We start from the raw sequence: 19,866 nt of genomic DNA on the forward strand, positions 1-19,866 counted from the left end.
GTGCACTCAGATACTGTCGACTCTTTCCTGGCTCGTGTATCAGCAGACTTGTTCAGGGCCTGGATCTGCCTGCTGAGGCGAGGGAACCTGTGGGAATGTGTATCACTGGGCTCTTTGTTCTCCAGGGGTAGGGAGGGAGGTAGAAGTTCTAAAGCTTCACCCCTTCAAAAGCCAGATGTTCAGAACATAAAACATTGCAGATGCCACAACATCTGGCAGAGGCCCTGGGACTGCACACAGCCTCCTGGCTGCCTGCCACTATTGCGGTGGTAGGACTCTGCAGATAGGGCTTTACCACACATGTCCTGCAGAAAGAAAGTGGCTCTGCTGTGTGAGGATACAGCCTTGAGGGTTCATACCACCCTTTCTGCCCTAAAAACCTATACAGAGTTACTTGTCAATTTTCTGAGATACTACCAACCCAAGCTGCATTATCACTGTCTTGGATATTCATTATCATTAGACCTCTTCACTCAAAAGATCCTGTGGTTAGATCTTGGAGATGGGTGTGAAAGAGGTCTTGATACTTTTCTTGCCTTTAGTTTTGGAGTTGCTTCTTCAGCATCATTGTCTTCAAATCCAGCCCCCTTTTTACCCCTACAATCACAATGAAGAAAGGCATTAACAGCACTGCTGGTGTGTGAGGCAGAAAGTTCACAGCTTGGATTTTTTTTTTTAAAGACAGTTCATTTGTAGCTTTGGTGCTGAGGCACAGCCTTTTATGTTGTGTTAGGAGCAAAATTGCTTTGCAAATCACTGATACAAATATGGATCTCATCCAAATCCATTTTTAGTAACATCTCAAATTAAAATTTCAGTTGAAACTTTTACTTGTAGCAAATAGGCGAAACTAGAAGTATGGCTTCAAAAATGAGCCTGTGACACATTCTCCTCAGAAAGTGTTTTAGGTATCACAGATACTACGCTTTGTGTCAGCTGTGTTAGGGCATCAGAGAAAGCCCTTCTTGTGGAGGTGTTAACACTAGCACCTTACTAATAGTGAAGAGCGAGGGGAACACTGATTATTTTCTGGCTAGTGAATACAGATATTTATAAATAGACATTCAACTGAAATGCGACATTCTCCTTTGGTTTATATCTGTTCTAGCCAGTTGCAGGCAGAGAAATGAACAGGTGTGAATGAAAGCATAGTTTGGCTGACAGGACCTTTATTACTAATAGGAAATGTTAGCCAGAAGAAAGACTGTTTTAGCATTCAGATTGCATGATGGTGGGTGTTGTATAACCATATTCTAATTATTCTTTTAATTTGTGCTGAACTGCATTGCAGATTTCATGTGTCATTGGTTCACTGAAGAACAGGACAGAGTGACTGTTCTGACTTAGAACAGTTCTGCATTAGAACAATCTTGTGATTTGTTTATAGTTTGGTCTCTGTCCTTCCCCAAAGAAAACAGGCATGGGAGTAGTCATGAAAACAAAGGTAATGAAGTTACGTCGTGTGTGGCTGTCAAGTCATTTACGTTGGAAATGTTTATAAAGTCTCAGGTGGTAGAATCTTGCCATATAGCTGTGATCACACTTAGGTTTTCTTTTAACAGGAAGAATAATAGTTACATAAAATCTCACCTTTGTAAACTTTTGCTTGTGTCAGTCCTTGGCTTTCATTCTAATGTGAAGCCCTCAGTGAAACACAAATCTGTCTGCATCAATGTTTCTGTACTTACACATTTGCTATCTTTCAGGAACATTTGGAAAGCCTTTATGGAGGCCTCAGCTGGACTCTCTTTCAAGTCATAGACAGCCAGCATGTTGCCAACCAAAAACCTCCCATACTAATCCTCATGGTTCGTTGGACTTTGATTCAGAGGCAGATGAAGATGGAAAGGAAAGGACAGTTTCTAGAGGAGAAGATAGCATTTATACTTACAAACAGTCATTTGAAAACTTCAGGACTTCTACTTTTCAATCCTGTGATTTGGATACATAGCTTCTTTCAGACCTGCCATTGATATCTGGAACCAAAGAAATACTTTGACATACTACTACCTCAGTGTGGAATTTTATTTAAAAAGGGAATAAGGAAAGGAAGAAGGGAAGAAAGAAACCACATGATGCTATGAACTCAGAACAAATAAATGCATTTTTATTCAAATAAAACAAAATTGCCAAAATGCTCTGAGTTTTTATACAGGGAAAGCATTCCTTATAAAAATACTATATTTCTAATTATTTTATAGCTTTGTTTTATGCAAATAATATCTTGTAAATTAATGGTGTAAATAATACAGCATATGTATTTCTGTGTCAGACTTCATTTTATTGAAATGAGTAGTGAGCATTCTAATTTTGTACTGTTACTTACACCTTTTTTATAAATGGAAACTCCATGCTGTTTGCAGGTATCATGCATCTTATTTGCACATTACTTTTAATAAACTATGCTGCCATGTGGTCTCTGACCCACATTACTGTATGAAGAATGAGAAGTGTGAATTCTGTTTGTAGATAGAGAAAAGGAGTATTGCATCTGTAGGTGCCTTCTGTTGCATGTTTTCACCTTGATTTGCCTGAAACTTGTGTTTCTGGATTTACTGTGTTAAATGTGTTCATCTTCTAAGAGGGGTGTGGTCCTGCCACAACTCCTGGTGGTTGGTAAGATAGCTTCAATCTATTTGTGCCAAAATAAATATGCAAATCTTCCACTTTCTGCATTCCCACAATCAACTATGTATGCACACATTCTCAGTTTTCATGCACACAAGACTGTATCACTGTCTGTGCCTGCAACTAGTGTGCATGCATCTGGTGGAGGATATGCACAAATCCATATCAAGTTACTTAGAAAACTAAAAAAAAAAAAAAAAAAAAAAAAAAAAAAAAAAAAAGGTGCTGGAAGTCTGCCTGGTACCATCACTCTTTTCTAAGTGGTGTACTGTTAAATGTTTGCCAAATATGCAGTGCATGTCTGAGTCTTTGCTTTCCCATACCCTTTCTTCCTATTTTTTGCTTCTGCAACCACTTGCATGCCCAACATGAAAAGGTAATCAAAGTACAAGATAATGTTTTCTTTGGTTTAACTCACGCTTCTGTTCCTTTTTCAGCAGCCCTTTTCTGGTTATAGATGAGATCTGTGCTTCATTCAATTGCTCAGTCAAGTTGAGCAATTGTAAATTGTTGCTGGATTAAATTTGCAGTAATGAACCCAATGCCTTTAACTATACAAAGTCAGAGAAAGAGGTTCTCTTACTCTAAAATGGTAATTAAAACTAAGTGAAAACACTCTATTTTAGATTTCTATTTACAGATGTCTACTATTTAAAAAGGCTGTGAATCCTGTTGTCATCACTGCATTAAAACAGTGAGACTCCAAAATGGTTAACATTACAGGACACTGGCTTTTTAAATCTGTCTACTTTGAAGGTGCAAACTTACATGGTTGCCAAATCACTTCTTTTAAACTAAATTAAAAGCAGCTGTTAGAGGAGGCCATCACAGACATGGCTAAAGCTAGAGCAAAGGTTTCACTGCCTATGTAGCTGAGCTAAGGGCTTTTTGTTTTTTGCAGCCAGAAACCTGGTACCCAGATTGCGATGTAATTTTCCTTTAATTTAGGCGCCAGTATTAGAGACAGGAAGTTAATCCATCCTTAGTCACTGGTGGTCTAAGTGAAGAGAATGGATTTTGCGTGCCTTAGTTTATCATATTGCCAGATTTTCTGACTCTTATTGTTAATTTGTCTTCATTGCTGCCAGATGTGCTGATGTGGTGACAGACATTGATATGGGTATTTGATTATAATTAAGTGCATTTTGAAAGAGATTAATTTTTCCTGAGTTAAGCACAAAGCTATAAGTCAATAAGGCAAGAAATCTTAAATTTGATTCAGTCAGTAACTCGAGATCATTTCTTCCCACCACTGATCCCAGCTTTTTTAAGGGGAGGAAAGCTGGAGGGGTGTGTGATTGCTTTGCTTTTTGACATATCTAAAAAAGAAAAAAGTTTTTAAAAGTAAGTACATCTTTCATTCCAGAATTAATGTTTATACTTATGACTCCATGTTAAAGGTCCGTCATGAAAAACAAGCTTTAAGTTTGTTTTCTGTAACTGGGGTAAGGTTGGGAACGGAGGCAGCGTCACTTATTTATCCCTTTCATTTTCACCCTTAAATACTTTATTTTTGGACTTTCTGTCCAAGAGTATAAAGATCGTAATCTTCCAGGGACGTGGATCCCTGTACCCAAGTAGAGGTTCAGGGTCAATGCCTGAATTTTAGACCCTTCCCATCAGCAGGTTGCTTTTAGCAACCTAAAAATACAAATGACTGCAATTTTATTTGATGCCTTAAATACTCAGAAATGAATGTTCATAAGTCCTTTTGCTAGTTTGAGTTTTCATGTTTATTGTGCTTAAATACGGTGGTAATTGTAAACTGCAAGATAGCTGTGATGACTTACTAGTTCTTTTAAAAACTGTTGATATAACCAAACATATGTTTTTAAAAACTTGCAAGTGTTACCTTCATTCTCTTTCCTCTGAAGATCCAGAGGTTAGGGAGCTGGTAGATTGATGTTTACACAGCTGAAAACTAAATCATAAGCTGATGTGATGGGAAAATAAATTGCAGCCAACAACGAATAAAGCTTACACTGAATCTTAGAAGAGCCTTAGAATGAGAAACAAGTGTTGCTGAATGGCAGGATAGACATTTTGCAGCTTTTTCAGCAGCAGCAACTGAAATTTTGTTATAGGCTCACATTAATACTTGTAAAATGCTCTTTAGGGGCAGTATGCTCTTAATATATTACACAAAATGTTCTACCCAACAAACTCATACAAACAATTGATGAGGTATAGATTTCTGCAAGCTCTGAATAAACACTTTAAAGAGAGAACTGGACTGATCTGTTTACTGAAATCTCTCTGGAGCAAGCATTTCCTAACTAAACTAGTCTAATGAGGCCACAATTAGAAAAGCAGCCATATTGTTCAGCAGAAAGTTTGGGCCTAACTAATTTTCATTGTGGCACTGTCACGATCCATTTAGACTTGACTACAGAAAAAAAAAAAAAAAAAAAATCAATCTAAGCCACAGCATTGTGTCCTGAATTACTGTAGAGTTTCTTAAGGTTTTATATGTTCAAAATTGTAGCATCCAGTCTTCGGTTCGGAAGCTATGCAGACTCTCACCGCAGAGAATGTGTCTGACTAATTTAATATTTTTGTTTAGTAGCTGTATGACATTTCTTTATCTGAAAAGTGGTGGGGAGAGCCTCACTTTAGTAAAGAGAGGAAATCTGTGTATTATGAGGTGCACTTCCTGTACATACGGTTCTACTTAGAAGAGGCGCTTACCAGATACCTTCCTTTATTATATTTTGTGGAAGCATTACACCTGGGAACTAAAGCCATATAGTGTCTTTGTGCAGTTATGTGTGGCAAAAAGTGCTTATGAGGGTGGTTGTGCCTTAGGATTAGGACTCAATTGTTCCACTGCCACAGGATATGGCCCTATCCTATCTTACTGAAAGATATAGGGTGTCTCCAATTTCCCAGGCTGCCTTTTATTCTGCAGTTCGGTACTGCTCCCATGTCCTTTAGGGACCCTCTTTGATAACCCACACTACTCTGTTTCCATTTTCTTGTCTTGCCCTGTCACTGAGGTTGCAAGCTAGAACAAATGTATTCGGTTTGCAGAGCACAGTGTAGTTCAAGGCAAGAAGTCAGCAGTGCTGAGGAGACGAGAGGAAGCATGGGGAGGCAGGCTAGGTCACAGCTTTAGAAAGCTTTTTGTCTGAATATGCAGTAAATGCATAACTGAAGAGACAGAATATAAAATATTTATAATATAATGCATGCATTTCCTTGTTCTTTACCCTACTTCTTGTGTATTTAGTTCCACTCATTCTCCATGCTCTAAAATGCCAAAGGCAGCTATGTACCAAAGGGCGTGTCATCTGGAGAATTATGTTTTACTGCATCTACGTTCCCCTTTTCTGGTCCAAAAGAAATACGATCCATTTGTTATTCCCTCTGTGTGTGTGTGTGTGTGTGTGTGTGTGTGTGTGTGTGTTCAAGACTAAATATTGCTGGTGCAATGCATAGTTTCCCAGAGTCATGTGCTCCGTGGGGTCCACTGACTGATGGTCAATGTGACTAAAGAATGTCATGGGATGACAGGACCTGAAAGTAAAATCGGTAGTAATTTAAGTTCACTGCTTGTAAAACAAATTTAGGCATTGTGACTCGACTCCAGGATTTTATTTCCCACACAACAGAGAACAGAAGCACAAATTATTCTAGGTTCTGGACTTCAGTTACAGTACTTCAGTTTTCTTGAGACATTGGTACAGTCACTTCAAAGTGCTTGCTTGATTGTTGACTGTGGACTCTTTACCAACAAATGCAATGCAGGAGTTTGCAGTCTGAAAACCTGTATAAAACATGCTCTGAAATGGATGATTAATAACTTTAAGCCCTGCAAATTTCAAATGTGAAATTTTCACACTGGAAATTAGGATTTTACTTGCTTGACCGAGGTAATCGGATCACCTGAATATAAATCAAGCTTTGAGATCATGTAGGCTCTGATGCCCTTACTTTAAAAGACTTGTATGCAGCATGGTCTGAAGATCCCCTTGTTTGCCATAGCAATGTATAATACACCTTAAATATTGTCAGCTCCTCCTTTGTTGATATGAATGTAGAAGCTGTGATTTATGTTCTGGGTCCACTGCTAGATAATCAAAATTCAGGTGTTGATTGTACAGCCATTTGGAGCAATATAGAATAGAAAGAATGGTTTCATTTGGAAGGGACCTAGAAAGATCATTGAGTCCAACTGAACGTCTCCTCAAACAGTGAGGCTTTGACTTCATTTGAAGCCAAAGCATGCAAAAGCATAAGTTCCTATATAGTTAAAGAAATTACCTTTGGCTCTAATCCTGGTGTCCAGTCTGCTTATTTTAGAAACTACTGAAAAAGACTGTAATGGAGGAATGGGCATTGATGTTGAGCTTTAGTTTATGCCTCTGTCTTCCAGTTTGCATTACTATAACATGGAGAATTAAGGGTTCCATCTTCCATTCATCAACAGTGGTGGGGTTTCATGCTCTTTTTTTTGTAGAAGTGCTCACATGTGACAGTAGTATCTAATTCTGCCCTGCTGCCAATGTGTTAGCATGCCACGGTGCTGTAAGTCAGATCTACAGATACCCTCAAGTGAATGTAGGAGAGGAAGACTGATGTTCCTGTTGTATCATGAAGTGGTTTTGAATAATCCTTTGATTCCAAGGGGATAATTTATGCAGATTTTACCATTTACTCCCTTGTAACAAAGGAGAAGTTAGAGCTGCCCTGTCAGCTATTGAACAGGGCAACTATATCATTTTCTGCAGGACACAGAATACGTTTGAGATGGAGATACTTGGTGAGAAAATCTTCTGATGCTCAGTCCACATATGGCAGAATTGCTGGTGACAAAGGGCCCTCCAGATGGTAGGGAGAATTGCGTATGAAGAGAGATGCACACTTTTTCGAGACTGGTTAGGAGTTTTTGATACTGCTTTTCAATCTCATTTTGATTTCACACTCTCACAAATAACCAGGAAAACTTATTCTTTTATTTTGTATCAAGAGTTCCCTCACTCTGCTCATGGCTTACCTGACTACAAGCAGAAAGATATTGTGGACTATTGACTGACAAAGCTGAAAACCAGAGAGCTAGCACAAAAAAGAACTTAGTCCACTGGTATTGCATAATAATGGTAACGCATCTCCCAAGGAGGCTTTTGTTCAGTAGCAGTGTACAGCTGGGGGTCACTAGTGCAGCTATGAAGAAGCTACTGCTTGGGTAAGTGGTAGAAGACATATAAACAAACCAGCTCTTATAACTGAAGCTAGTTCCTCTGCTGGCTTAAAACAAGCTGTACTTGTACTGCTACCTGCTGTGGGTTTGTATGCCAGCAGCGTTTAGAGAACATCAGTGCTATGGCAGCCAACTGCCCAGAGCCTGGCTTCTGCCATGCACTGATCGTATTCTTTATTAGCGTAAACTTCTTTCTGCTATTAACCTTCCCTCAGGAAAGGGGAAACATGGCCCTCATCATAATTAGCTCACACAGCCCTCTGTGTAAGCTGAAGAATGGAAAGTGTCAGGGGCACTTGCAGCGGCTTCGCAGGTATTTGCTGTAAGCAGGGAAAAGTTAATCTGCTCGCGGATTTTGGCACAAGGACAAAGCCTATGTGTAAAATAGTACTTAGGATGAATTAAATTTCACATAACTGTGACCACACAGTAGGTAGAGTAGTAAAATGATGGCAATGATGGAAAATATGACTAATCAGAAAGCTGTATTAACTTAATGAATAAAATTATGCTTTAATGTGAACGAAGGTTCTGAAGTGCAACATTTTCAAAATGTGTTTGTTTACTGCTCTGTAGCTTGTAACAACTCTGCTTCTTTCACCTACCAGCACACCCTAGCAGTTTTATAAGTAATAGCATTTTCACTCAAAAAAGTAAGTTTTATTTTTTTTTCTTTAAAAAAGGGATGAAATTGAAAAGAGAAACTCTGTGGCACTGAGCCACAGAATTCTTTTTGCTAAATTGCTTAAATCAGAGCAAGAAAAATGTCTTGGAAAATGGAAATGCTTTGACTTTTTACTTTGAAATTACTTGCTATTGCAAAATAATTTTCATTTTTATTTTCAAATTCCCAAGAAGCTCTCACCTTTCTGTGCAGAACCAGAATACAGAACACAGAGCCCTGCAGGTTATCAGCACAGCACAGCGCAGGTGCAGTGCTCCTGTGGGCGGAGCTGTCACTTGTCTTCTTCCCACCACACATCCCTCTTTCCAAATCCATTTGATCTGACTTCTGCAGGTCCCTGCGGATTGATTCTCTTTGCTGACAGAGCATGTTTCTTGTCCTGTTTCTTGTCCTGATTTCTTCCAGTTCTGACTCAACAAGTTTCTATGGCCATAGGGTCAGGCTTAATATTTTTCTGTGTGATTAGTTTTTTTTTCAGTCTCCATATGTCTGGAGAATTACAGAAAGGTAGTCCCTGATCTTCCTGTGTAACCCAGCATGGTTTTACTCCCAGCACCAAGTGGCCTCTCTGAACACATCACCACCCCTGCTTGTCTTGCTGCAGCACACCACCAGCAGCATTTAGCAGCATTCAAGAGCTGCATGAGCACTGCCCACATCAGCACTCCCATTAAAGTGAAGTGCAAACAAGAGGCTGTATCACACAGGTCTCACTCCTACAAGGATTCTGAGCAAACTTTCTGAAGTCTATGACATTTGATCAACTTTATTTTTTCTTAAGTATTACTGTGTTGCAGGATGATGGAAATCATACCCAGCTTTTCTAAATATCATCAGCTGTCTTCCCTGTTTTCTTTACTGTCTCGCAGAAAATATGTTTGATAAGCAAACAGAAAAATTATTTTAGGCACAGAGGCTGGGAAGAGTGATCTGGGAAAGGCACTCCTCCCTCCAACCCAACCTTTCCATCTCTCCAGTAGTGTTGGACCTCTTTCCTCCTCACAAAACATTCTTAAATGGAAAAGCAGAGATTTGTTCATATGGTTCATAGCAATTACAAAGTAACTATTATATAAATTTGGTGGATTTTTTATTTTATTTTTTTTATATTTTCTTTTAATGAGGTCTTTCACAAAGGAGTTTTGAGCCTATGTGGGCTTCCTGTTTAAGCTTCAAATTTTCCTCAGGAAAAAAAAAAAGGTCTGCACATTTTTAGGGCCAGGTGTTTTATATAGCTAAGTTAAAACATGCCTAGAATGGCTGTGGTTATTCTTCTGTCTGAAAAGTAAAGCATTTTTTTTTTATTTCTTGTAGTGTCTAGCATATACATTTTTAAACGTTGTTTATTTCTAGTGTTTTCTGTTTGTGAATCTCCTACCATCATTAGTTTCACTGAAAGACAAAATTCAAGTGTGCACATTAGTTGCCTCCTCTTCTTCAAATGTTCTTACAGATGTTGCTGTAAATCAATTATGGGGCTGACATAGCATTTGGCTGGGTGACAAATGTTCCATAATAATGCAGCTCAGTAAAATGTGGAATTCATGAGGTTACTGCTTGTAACATTTTCAATGTCGTTGTAAATTCCCAGCTATGTCAGCGCAGGTGGAAACAAAGTCATAAATAACGTGTGTGTGTGTGTACACACGTGCATGTGGGGAGGGTGGGCAGCAGAGGTTCTCACGTACTCATTCTTTCTAAAGGGTTCCCTGGGTGTTTCACCGCATCCATGATTTAATTCAGCTACTTGAACCAAATTAGAAAAGAAATGCCTTCATTAAAATCAAAATAATCTTGCTAACTAAGTTTCATTGAGAATTAAGTACAAATTGAAGCAAGCAGGCTGCTGCAGCCATGGTAGGAGCCAGCCCTGGTGAGCCATGCCAGGCTTCATGGCATTGATTCAAGTAGCGACAATAAAGCCTTTCCAGTAACCCACTGAGAGCAGCTGCTTCTCCAAGGGCTGGGTGAAGGCACCCCTGATTATCTTCAAGAGCAACCAGCAGTGAGCTGGAGCTCTATCCTGATGGTCCGCAGTGCCCTACAAGGGTTGGGATATGCCTTATCCAAACATCTTTTTCTTTCCTATTTCCTTGTGGGATCAAGTCCCAGAAGCAAGATGTTTGGCAGTTTCCTCCTTGTCCAAGTTAATCATTCTCTAATCCCACACCTTTTTAGGCCACTTCAAGGTATGGTTGTATTTAGGAATATGGCTCATCTGCTTGAGTGGCCTGTGCTGAGGAGGTGGCCCTGTCCAGGCTCCCTGAGCATGCCCTTTTTTCTGCCTTCCCTGCAGGAGCTGGCCTTCACCTGAACATGTGCTGAGCCTGTCAAGGAGTCAGACCAAAATAAGTAGTTTCTGGCTGTTCCATTTGAATTCACAAGTGCAGGACTACTCCAGAGTTGTTACACAATAGCTGAGGGTGAAACATTGAGATATCTTAGAATCAATGAGCTGTTTCTGCTGTGCTCTAAGAACATTGATTTTGTGAATATTTCCTCTCTTACAATCACTGCAAGAAAGTATTATTGCTTAGCAATCAAATAATAAGCCCAGCCTAAGAACCTCTTTCTTAGCTATTATTTCAATCATCACTAGAGAAACATGATTTAGAACAAAACACCATGTTACAGTACACAATATCTGCAGTACACAGATATTGTGACTAACATAGATCTGCATGCATGGCGTTAAAAGAATTTTTTTTTCTTTTCTTTTCTTTTCTTTTCTTTTTTTTTTTTTTTTCCAAAAGTTGTAGACTTTAAAATTAGGTGGTATTACTAAAGTTAAACAAGAGCATTTAACCTTTTCAATATCTTCATGTGCTTTCTGTCTTCAACTGGTTGGAAATGCGATTTCTTAGATACGGTGATGTATGAATGCTGTATTTTCACTACTTAAATTTATTTCAGATATAATCTACCTACTAATGTGTAATAGGATTGTGAACTGACAAGAATTATTAAACTTTAAAGTTTTCAGAATAAATCAACTAACTTAATTGGAAAACTGAACAGTAAGGTTTCTATTTTTTTTTCTGTTATCTACTCTTGTACAGTTATTAGTATTTATACCAGCATTTCCCAAACAGAGCATACTTAAACCTAAAGTCCTCTCAGCCAGCAAAATGTTTGATTTATGGGAATAATCATGATTTTATTCTCAGCATGCTTCAAAATCAGTCTACACACAAAAATTATAATTACCCTGCATTTTTCAAAATAGCATACCTAATTGTATGTCCCACACAACTGAAAAAGAACTGGTCCAAAAGGTGACCCAAAAGAGTAGATTTTCCCCTTAAGCAGTAGCTGCTTTTTACTGTTGTTGTACATTGTCAGTGCCAAGAAGCCACACCAGGCTAGCTCCCACTTGGCAAGGTTCTTCCTTGAGCAGACCTCCAGCTTGCACAGAGATGGCAAAGGCTAAAATATGGGAGTGGTCCTCTGTGATGGCTCATTTTTGTCAGGAGGTAATGGTGGGAAGACTCAATAACTGTCACGAGGAAATACATGTATATGAAAAGAGAAAGAAAATATCCAGGGAGGAGTGTGTGTGGGAGGAATATAAAAACTGGGCAGTATAATTGTTCATGGGCTGGGAGGAATGAGGATGATCAGCTACCAAAAAATCCCAAGTAAATCCAAGCAAAACAGCAAGAGGAATCTGGCTGGCTCCTCCCTGCAGCTGTCCCTGTAGGCTGGAGGTTGGGGTGGTGGGAAGGAGACTGGAAATCTGGACTTTTGTCTTACTGTCACAAAGAAGAGGGACTACTCTACGCATTTTAAACTCTGTTGAATGAATTGAAATCAAACTGTTCTGCCATAGGTTGTTATGAAGAATACTTTCGTTGTCTTGTATAACAGAGTTGTATGTTGTGCGTCTTCACCACCCAGCCCTGAAAGAGCTGTATTTCCTCACGTGCACTGTGAAGAACCCACACTGTGCAGCCTGACGACTTTGATGGAGGTTTTAACTCATACAGGTAGTAGTTAGGGCTGGGGTTCTTCCCACTTCATTTTAGATGGAATGAAAAGACAGGCCTCCAGCCTCCAATAACATCTGGAATCAGCAGGTAAGTGTATCCCTTCTCCAAAGAAGGCAAAAAAGAGCTAAGAGGGACAAAGAAGGCCCTTCTGTATTTACCTTTGAATGTGACTTTCTTTTCCTTAATGAATTTAGTACCCATTTCTGCATCTCCTTCTTCTAAACCCATCCAACCAAGGAACACTATAAATCAACAATGGCAGTTATGAACAATTACCTTTATTTTGAAAATTGAGTTAAATATTGAAGCACCTTTAGTAGAACAACAAAAGTTAATCTTTAAGTGTATCCTTTATGTTTAATTAAACCACCCTGGTGGGGTCCACAAAACTTACAGTACAACTGTAACAAAACCGCAGATCTTCAAGAACTGGGATAGTCAAAGGAAGGAAAAAAAAAAAAAAAAAAAAAAAAAAAAGAATTTCTGTTAAGCACAATCATGAAAAGATACTTTCTTGTTCTGAGGCCAGTTCTGTTACAACTGAGTACCAGCTGGCCTTGTTTGAAGTCAGTGATAATATTCCCATTAAGATTTTTTTTAGTGTTCTAACAGTTAAGTACAGGACTACTGGAAGGGCTTCTAACAGTGTAATGGAACGCTGGGTTTAGATCTTTCTATTAAAATGATCTAATTTCTCATTAATGCAGCCAGCAATTAATTGGCACCAACAAGTGATGGAAATAAATCAATTGAATCAATGTTCAAAATGTGTCATTTCTCAGAAACCTGAATTTTAATGAAAAGTAATAACATACTCTGACACTTTAGCTTGTCTGATCTCCATTCTTTTCACACTGAATATGTTAGTTCTTTAAAACATGTGTATAATTTTAATTACACTGTACCATTTTAATATTCTAGCCTTAAACTGAAACAGTGTATGTAGGAGAAGGCAGTGAAAGAAAAACAAGAGAAGCTTTAACTTTTCCCAGAGCATAATAAACTAAGCAAATTCATATTCAGACCACCTACATGTCCAAAGTTGTTGTTGCAATAACTCCTGCATCTCAGCTCAGGAATGTAACAAACCTTTTGGACTACAGATGATCCAGAGGTGCAGGAACCTTTCTCTCCATACAAGTAGTATACGGCTGGATGACATTTCTGACCCTAAACTTGCCTATTGTTGGAGGTTACCTCATGGTGCTCCCATCACCTAAAAGTAAGGCATACATGTATGTGTAACCATCCACCCTTTCCTTAGTGATTATGTTAAGAAGAAATCATTGGTATGCTCCTTGACAATTCCTAGAAACAGCATTTCCAAGAGGAGATGTGGCTGATCAGTCTCTCTCCCTTCATAGGGAACCTTCATAGGGACCACTGAGAGCAGGTGTTTAACTGTTAGATGGCAAAACTGGGTGAAACAAATTCCCAGACAGGTGGTAAATGGTTGAAAAAGCCCTGAAATTAGTAAATACTGCTTATGGCCCGAGAGATGCATTAGCCTGAGTCCTAGTTTTGTTTGGAAAAAAAGATTTTTTTTCAACATATATACACAAAGTACCTTCAAAGCCTAGTGGTCTTGCTTTTCATATTTATCTCCTTTTTACCTTCATATGAGATTCATAAATATATAAATATATATTTATAAAATAAGCATGATCTTTTCTCCTATATTATAATCATCTGGGTTATAAACCTCAAGTGGAAATGGTTACCATTTTGCCATGCTCTGATTATAGTATTCTACTATAAGCAGTCGAAAGCAAGTCATTCTTTGAAAGGGTCATTCCTTTGAAAAGAAGAGGCAGCTCCACATCTGCCTGCAGAGCATTCCCCAGCTCCCGGTTATTTCAAAACTGAGATCCACCTTTGTGCACCAGATTCCTCATATTTTTTTTTTCCTCACACTCATAATAATTTCATACACAGGGTAGTTGGCTTTGCTCTGCAGCTGGCTGATTAATCTTAATTGATAAGTTAATTAGTACTTAATAGGTGTTTACTTTCAACTTTTGAATTTGGTTTCCTGTTTAGTTTTCTGTATTTGGTGAAGGGTATTGAGGGTATTGTCCTTCCATGTTGTCATTTAAAAAGAATTAGTTTTCTCACAACAGAATGATTTGTATCTCTTATTAATACTTTCTATATTGAAAAGATCATTCAAGTCCCTTGTTAGCTGAGCACACAAAACCACCCATAGATAAAAGAAATTGTACAGATCAAGAATGAAAATTTTATTTTATTATTTAAATATTCATCTTATCACTCTTGAAACATGTGATCAGAGTGCTTTAAGGGAAGCATTGCAATCCTTGCCTTGCAGAGGCTGGTTGATCACAGAGGCTGGTTCCAGAAGGACCAGGTGGCCTTCTGGAAGTGCCTGTGTTTCATCGAATACAACAAAGTATACCTGGGGAAGAGAGATGGGATGGAGGGAAATAACCTGTGTTAGCAAGAATCATGCCTATGATTTTGCTTTGTCTTGCTTTTTCCACATGTGATGGAGAGACTACTTTATTGCTAACATACACATATTCAGAAATGTTATATTTTTACACACGAGGTTCTAACAGCTAGCTATTCATCATTAAACTGAATGTAAATACAAGCTCTGTTTAAATACATAAATGTGAAAACAGGCACAGTTTTTATCTCATGTTCCCCAAAGACCTAATATATTCACTCTGATTATGAATACTGAGAGGTGGGTCCAAGTAACATGGAGGAGTATTATATTTAATTTACAGTTTTGTTATAAAATGTTCCATTATGCAAGTATGTACTTTGTAAGTCTGAATAGTAAATATACATTTTTATGCTGGAAACTCTTATAATTTTATACTACCACCTAGATAAGATAAAAAAAGATAAAGTGAGTCTCAAGATACAGAATAAAAAGAGAGATTAAAACATTTTTTTACAAAGGAAACTAAAGAAGAAAGAAAGAAAGAAAGAAAGAAAGAAAGAAAGAAAGAAAGAAAGAAAGAAAGAAAGAAAGAAAGAAAGAAAAAGAAAAAATAAATAAATTCTTTCTGTCTCCAGGTCAAAGGAGAAGTCCTGTTCTGATTTGTATAGTATTTCTACAGCATCCTGGGGATCACAGGGATATTTTTGGAATGGTTTCCCATTCAATTTCATCAGAACTGAATTACTTCTGACACTTTGGCCACTTTAGATACTTCTGATACTCTTGGTCAGATATGCTGGAACCTTAATGCTTCATATTTTGGTGGAAAAAAGGCAATGTGAGATCACAAATGTGGAGTATTGCCAAATTTATCTGCTGCCATCCTTTTCTGGTTATTTCTAAGTGTTGTTCCTGTTTTATTCAATTGCATTTCTAAATTATTTGTAAGATATTTAATATGATGCCTTGCTCTTGCTGTAATAACTAGCTTTAGAGAGGTCAGGATTTAATCCAGAAACTAAGTCAAAGAATAAAATACCTAAAAGTATAGAAAAGATTTTTGCAGGTAAGCTTATAAACTTTTAGTCAGATTCAGTGACTTTACATAAAGAGTACCATATGATTTAGGAAAGCAAATGTACTAGCTTGAGTTTTGAATTTCAATACTTTTAAAATTTGCAAAATTTTTTGCAGAAGAAAAATAAATTTACAAAAAAGCAAAGTTCATAACCCGAAGATTTGGAAAGCAGCCATAAAAACATCTAACCAGCAATCTGTCAGGAAATGTTTATTCAAGATGAAATAAATTGGATTCACTGAATTATCATCTTCAGTAAATAATTTGACCAGATCTCCAGGTAATCTGACACTAGTTAAAAAAAAAAAAATAATAATAATAATAAAAAAATCGTGCCTGTTGTAAAATCTTCTGTTTACTCTTCCTTGTTAAAATGTTCACAGATAATTTTCATTGGTAGCAATTTGGTGTTAGTAGATAACCAACAATTTATTACTACGTTCATGCCATATTGCTTTTCTGGCTTGCAGAAACCTATTTCTTTCATGCATAACACTTTTTCACTTATCACCTCCTGAGACTGCTTAAGCAACTGTGATTCAATTAAACCTATGTTCAATGGCTGTTCCAGTGTTTCACACTTGGCTGATAAAAGAAAGAGATGGGATACATTACTGTTATCTATTGACTTTTTTTTTATTTATGGTTTTAACCTATAAGTCTTTAACAATCACCTTAATTTTGTGTGTGTATGTGGAAAGTGCTGAGCTGATAAAAGAAAGCTATAAGTGCAATCTATATCGAGAAAGGAGTTTTAAAAAGCTTCAACATTTTATCTGTTTATGTTATAGAATTTATGGTTTGTGACTTTGTCAAATCTGGAGAACAATGTTCCCTCCTTATATGCATAGTAGGGATGTGACGAGCACTGGTAGAGCAATCTTCCCTAAACTGGAATAGCCCCCAATGCTGTTTTAAGGGTTTTTTATAGCACTTCAGTCTCATGCATTTCTGCTGCTTTGCCAAATTCCTGTGACAGGCTTTCTGACAATAATGTAATTTCAGTTCATGATATCAACACATCAGAGAAAAAAAAAGTCTTTAAAAATTGTGATGGTGGGAAAAATAAATCAGTCAACTGTGTGCTGAGTTGTCCAAGGTCATGTAGAAAGTCAGAGCCAGAAATCCCAAGTCTCTTCTTTCTTTCTCTACATTGGGATAGGCTGGATTTGAATACAGAGGGGAGTGTGCAGAATTTCAGAGTAACATAATCCAGTTGAGGGGAATGAATAACAAAAAGACAGATTAAAATGATTCTACAAGACACAAAAAGCATTAAAAATAGTGTGATTGCATTATTTTCACTCCCTATTTAATATGCTGGATGGCACTCATGCTTTGAAATAGTGAGAGAAACTCAGAAGACAAAGTAGAAGTGTAGACAGTGAAAAGTACCTGAGTGCTTACTGTGCTGTGTATTTCCTGGATTCATCCGAGTGATAACTCTTGAAGCTGTTATTTTGCAGGGGCTCAAAGAAATAAGGCAAAGCAATGCTTGTTTTCAGCTTCTTTTCTTTTTTTTTTTTTTTTTTTTTTTTTTTTTTTTTTTAATTAATTTGTGCAAAAAGCTGTCTTTAGGCCTTTATCAAAAGCATGGCTATCAAGATAATTCCTTGGAATCAAAACTCTAAAGCTCACTGACATGAACAGTGCTGTATGAGGCTCCTGCATACACAAAATCCTCCTTCACAACCCATAGAGATGGTTAGGTGAATTCACAGAGAGAAAAACATTCTTGGAAAGAGAAATATAAAATAATCACTGAAACAATAAGTCAGAACTGTTGGATATTTTTCCTCTTTTTTTTTTTTTTTTTTTTTTTTTTTTTTTTTTTTGTACTAGAACATATTTTAACAGAGTTTATATTCTCTCTCTCTCTGTTCAGAAACTACAATTTTTCCTATTTCCCCCCCTTTTAAAACCATTTTTTTTTCTAAAAGTAGAAGAGAATTTTGTAGGCTTCATGGAGGTTTTGTTTTTAAGGATGAAAATTCTGTTTCCCTAACAACTTCAAAATTCTGGCTAGAAGATTGGTAAATAGTGCTTGGTTAAAGATATAATATGGCTACTCTGTTTTGGGGTCATTACTCAAACTGGCATCTGAATAGAAAGAGGAGACCCCAAGAAGCTCATTCTTCAAGTTACTTTCAGGAAAAGCTCCTTCCTAGCTCCTCCTTGTCATCAGCTGCCCAGTGAGCCTGCAGGACTTCTCAACTCTCACAGGAATGGCCAGCACCAAAATCTGTTGTTCATTAGCATTCAGAACAAAGATAGGCCTCTACTTCAGGTGGACCAGCAAATTTTTGACCCTGCACAAATAGGCTGTATATATGCTTTCATCAGCTTTCTGTAGGACTGATGGTAGAAGAGAGCTGCTACTAATCAAAGTGGAAACTAAACCAAAACTTGAGGCAAAGCCCTTTCCGTAAGTCTCAGCGTACCTGTATTGATCTGAAATGCTCCATCTTTGCTCTTTCAGGCTACAGTAATTTATATGATGCTATTGTAGACTATTTATTGTATTTTTAATCTACTACAGAGTAGATGATAGGTAATATTTTACTATCTCTACCTAACCCTACTTATCTCCACTGTCAAGTTATGCCATACAGTATTCAGAATCTGTGATGTGCAGCCTTGTAACCGTGACCAGGAGCCACCATCTAGCAGATGCCACACAGGAGGTGAAATTCTCATCCTACACAAGAACCTGGCTTCAATTCCTAGACATGACTTGAAAGTGTGTTCAGCAGGTAGTGTTGCTATAGCAGGGACACCTGAGCAGCCAAATGAAGGAGGGAACCAGCAGGACTGTAGTGAATTTACAGTATTCTAGAGACTTTTGTTAGGAATTTCTCTTGAGGCTGACATGAGAATTAACCACTGAAATACAAACTTTCTTTTATTTTTATTTTTTTTCAAATCCATTTTCACAATCTTTGTCATCACTTATGACAGCCATGGAAAGATAAGAACTTCCTTCCTCCCTCCCTCCCTCCCTCCCTCCCTTCCTTCCTTCCTTCCTTCCTTCCTTCCTTCCTTCCTTCCTTCCTTCCTTCCTTCCTTCCTTCCTTCCTTCCTTCCTTCCTTCCTTCCTTCCTTCCTTCCTTCCTTCCTTCTTTTCTTCCTTCCTTCCTTCCTTCCTTCCTTCCTATTTTATTTTATTTTATTTTATTTTATTTTATTTTATTTTATTTTATTTTATTTTATTTTATTTTATTTTATTTTATTTACCTACGCCTCTCTTCTGTGTTGTTGCAGCTCATCTTCTCCTTGTTTTCCTGGTTTATTTTAGCCAGCTATTTGGATAGTCTTTATGTTTTACTTTGTACCAAGCTATTGCTTTCTGGCTGGGGCTCCCACCTCTAATTTTGTATATAATGAACAAAATAGAAGAAAAACAAACATAATAGTAAAATATGTCATTATCCTTTGCATCTTTTCCATGCTTTTTGCTGATCATATATGCATCATTTGTAGTGCTGCCAAGAACATCTGAGCCTCAGTAAACTACCTTTGGGATTGTAATTCCTTTATGATCTATTTTCCTTTTTCATTTTGATCTGAATAGTTTAGTTCTGCAGCTTGGAAAAGATACAGGCAAAGGTCTTTGGACTAAGTTTCTGTTCAATTAACATCAAGCATTTCACATACCATTGGGTACTGGCATAACACATTTTGAGCTGGCAATTGGCCTTCAGAACATAAATCTAATTAACTTATTTTCTTTTTCAGCTCCTATCTTACTTGGGCAGCAAACACTCTTATCAGAAGTCAATGCTATCCTAACAATAGATTACTCTCAAAGAAGGGTAATAGATGCATCAAGTTCATTCATCTATCTATCTAGCTATTTATCCTACATATATTACT

General features: G+C 37.5%; 1 protein-coding gene across 3 annotated transcripts in view; it reads left to right on the plus strand.

Moving 5' to 3' along the window:
• LRIG3 (leucine rich repeats and immunoglobulin like domains 3) overlaps nt 1-2,444 on the plus strand; it is a 43,416-nt gene extending 40,972 nt beyond the window's left edge. For all 3 annotated transcript variants that reach the window (XM_084525722.1, XM_084525723.1, XM_084525724.1), the window contains exon 19: nt 1,707-2,444. In XM_084525722.1, coding sequence (XP_084381848.1) covers nt 1,707-1,951 — 245 coding nt within the window. In that variant the 3' untranslated portion in view covers nt 1,952-2,444. The remainder of the gene's footprint in view (nt 1-1,706) is intronic.
• Nucleotides 2,445-19,866: the final 17,422 nt, after the last annotated feature.

The sequence above is a fragment of the Aythya ferina genome (genome assembly GCF_964211825.1).
Source record: "Aythya ferina genome assembly, chromosome: 1".
NCBI lineage: Eukaryota > Metazoa > Chordata > Aves > Anseriformes > Anatidae > Aythya > Aythya ferina.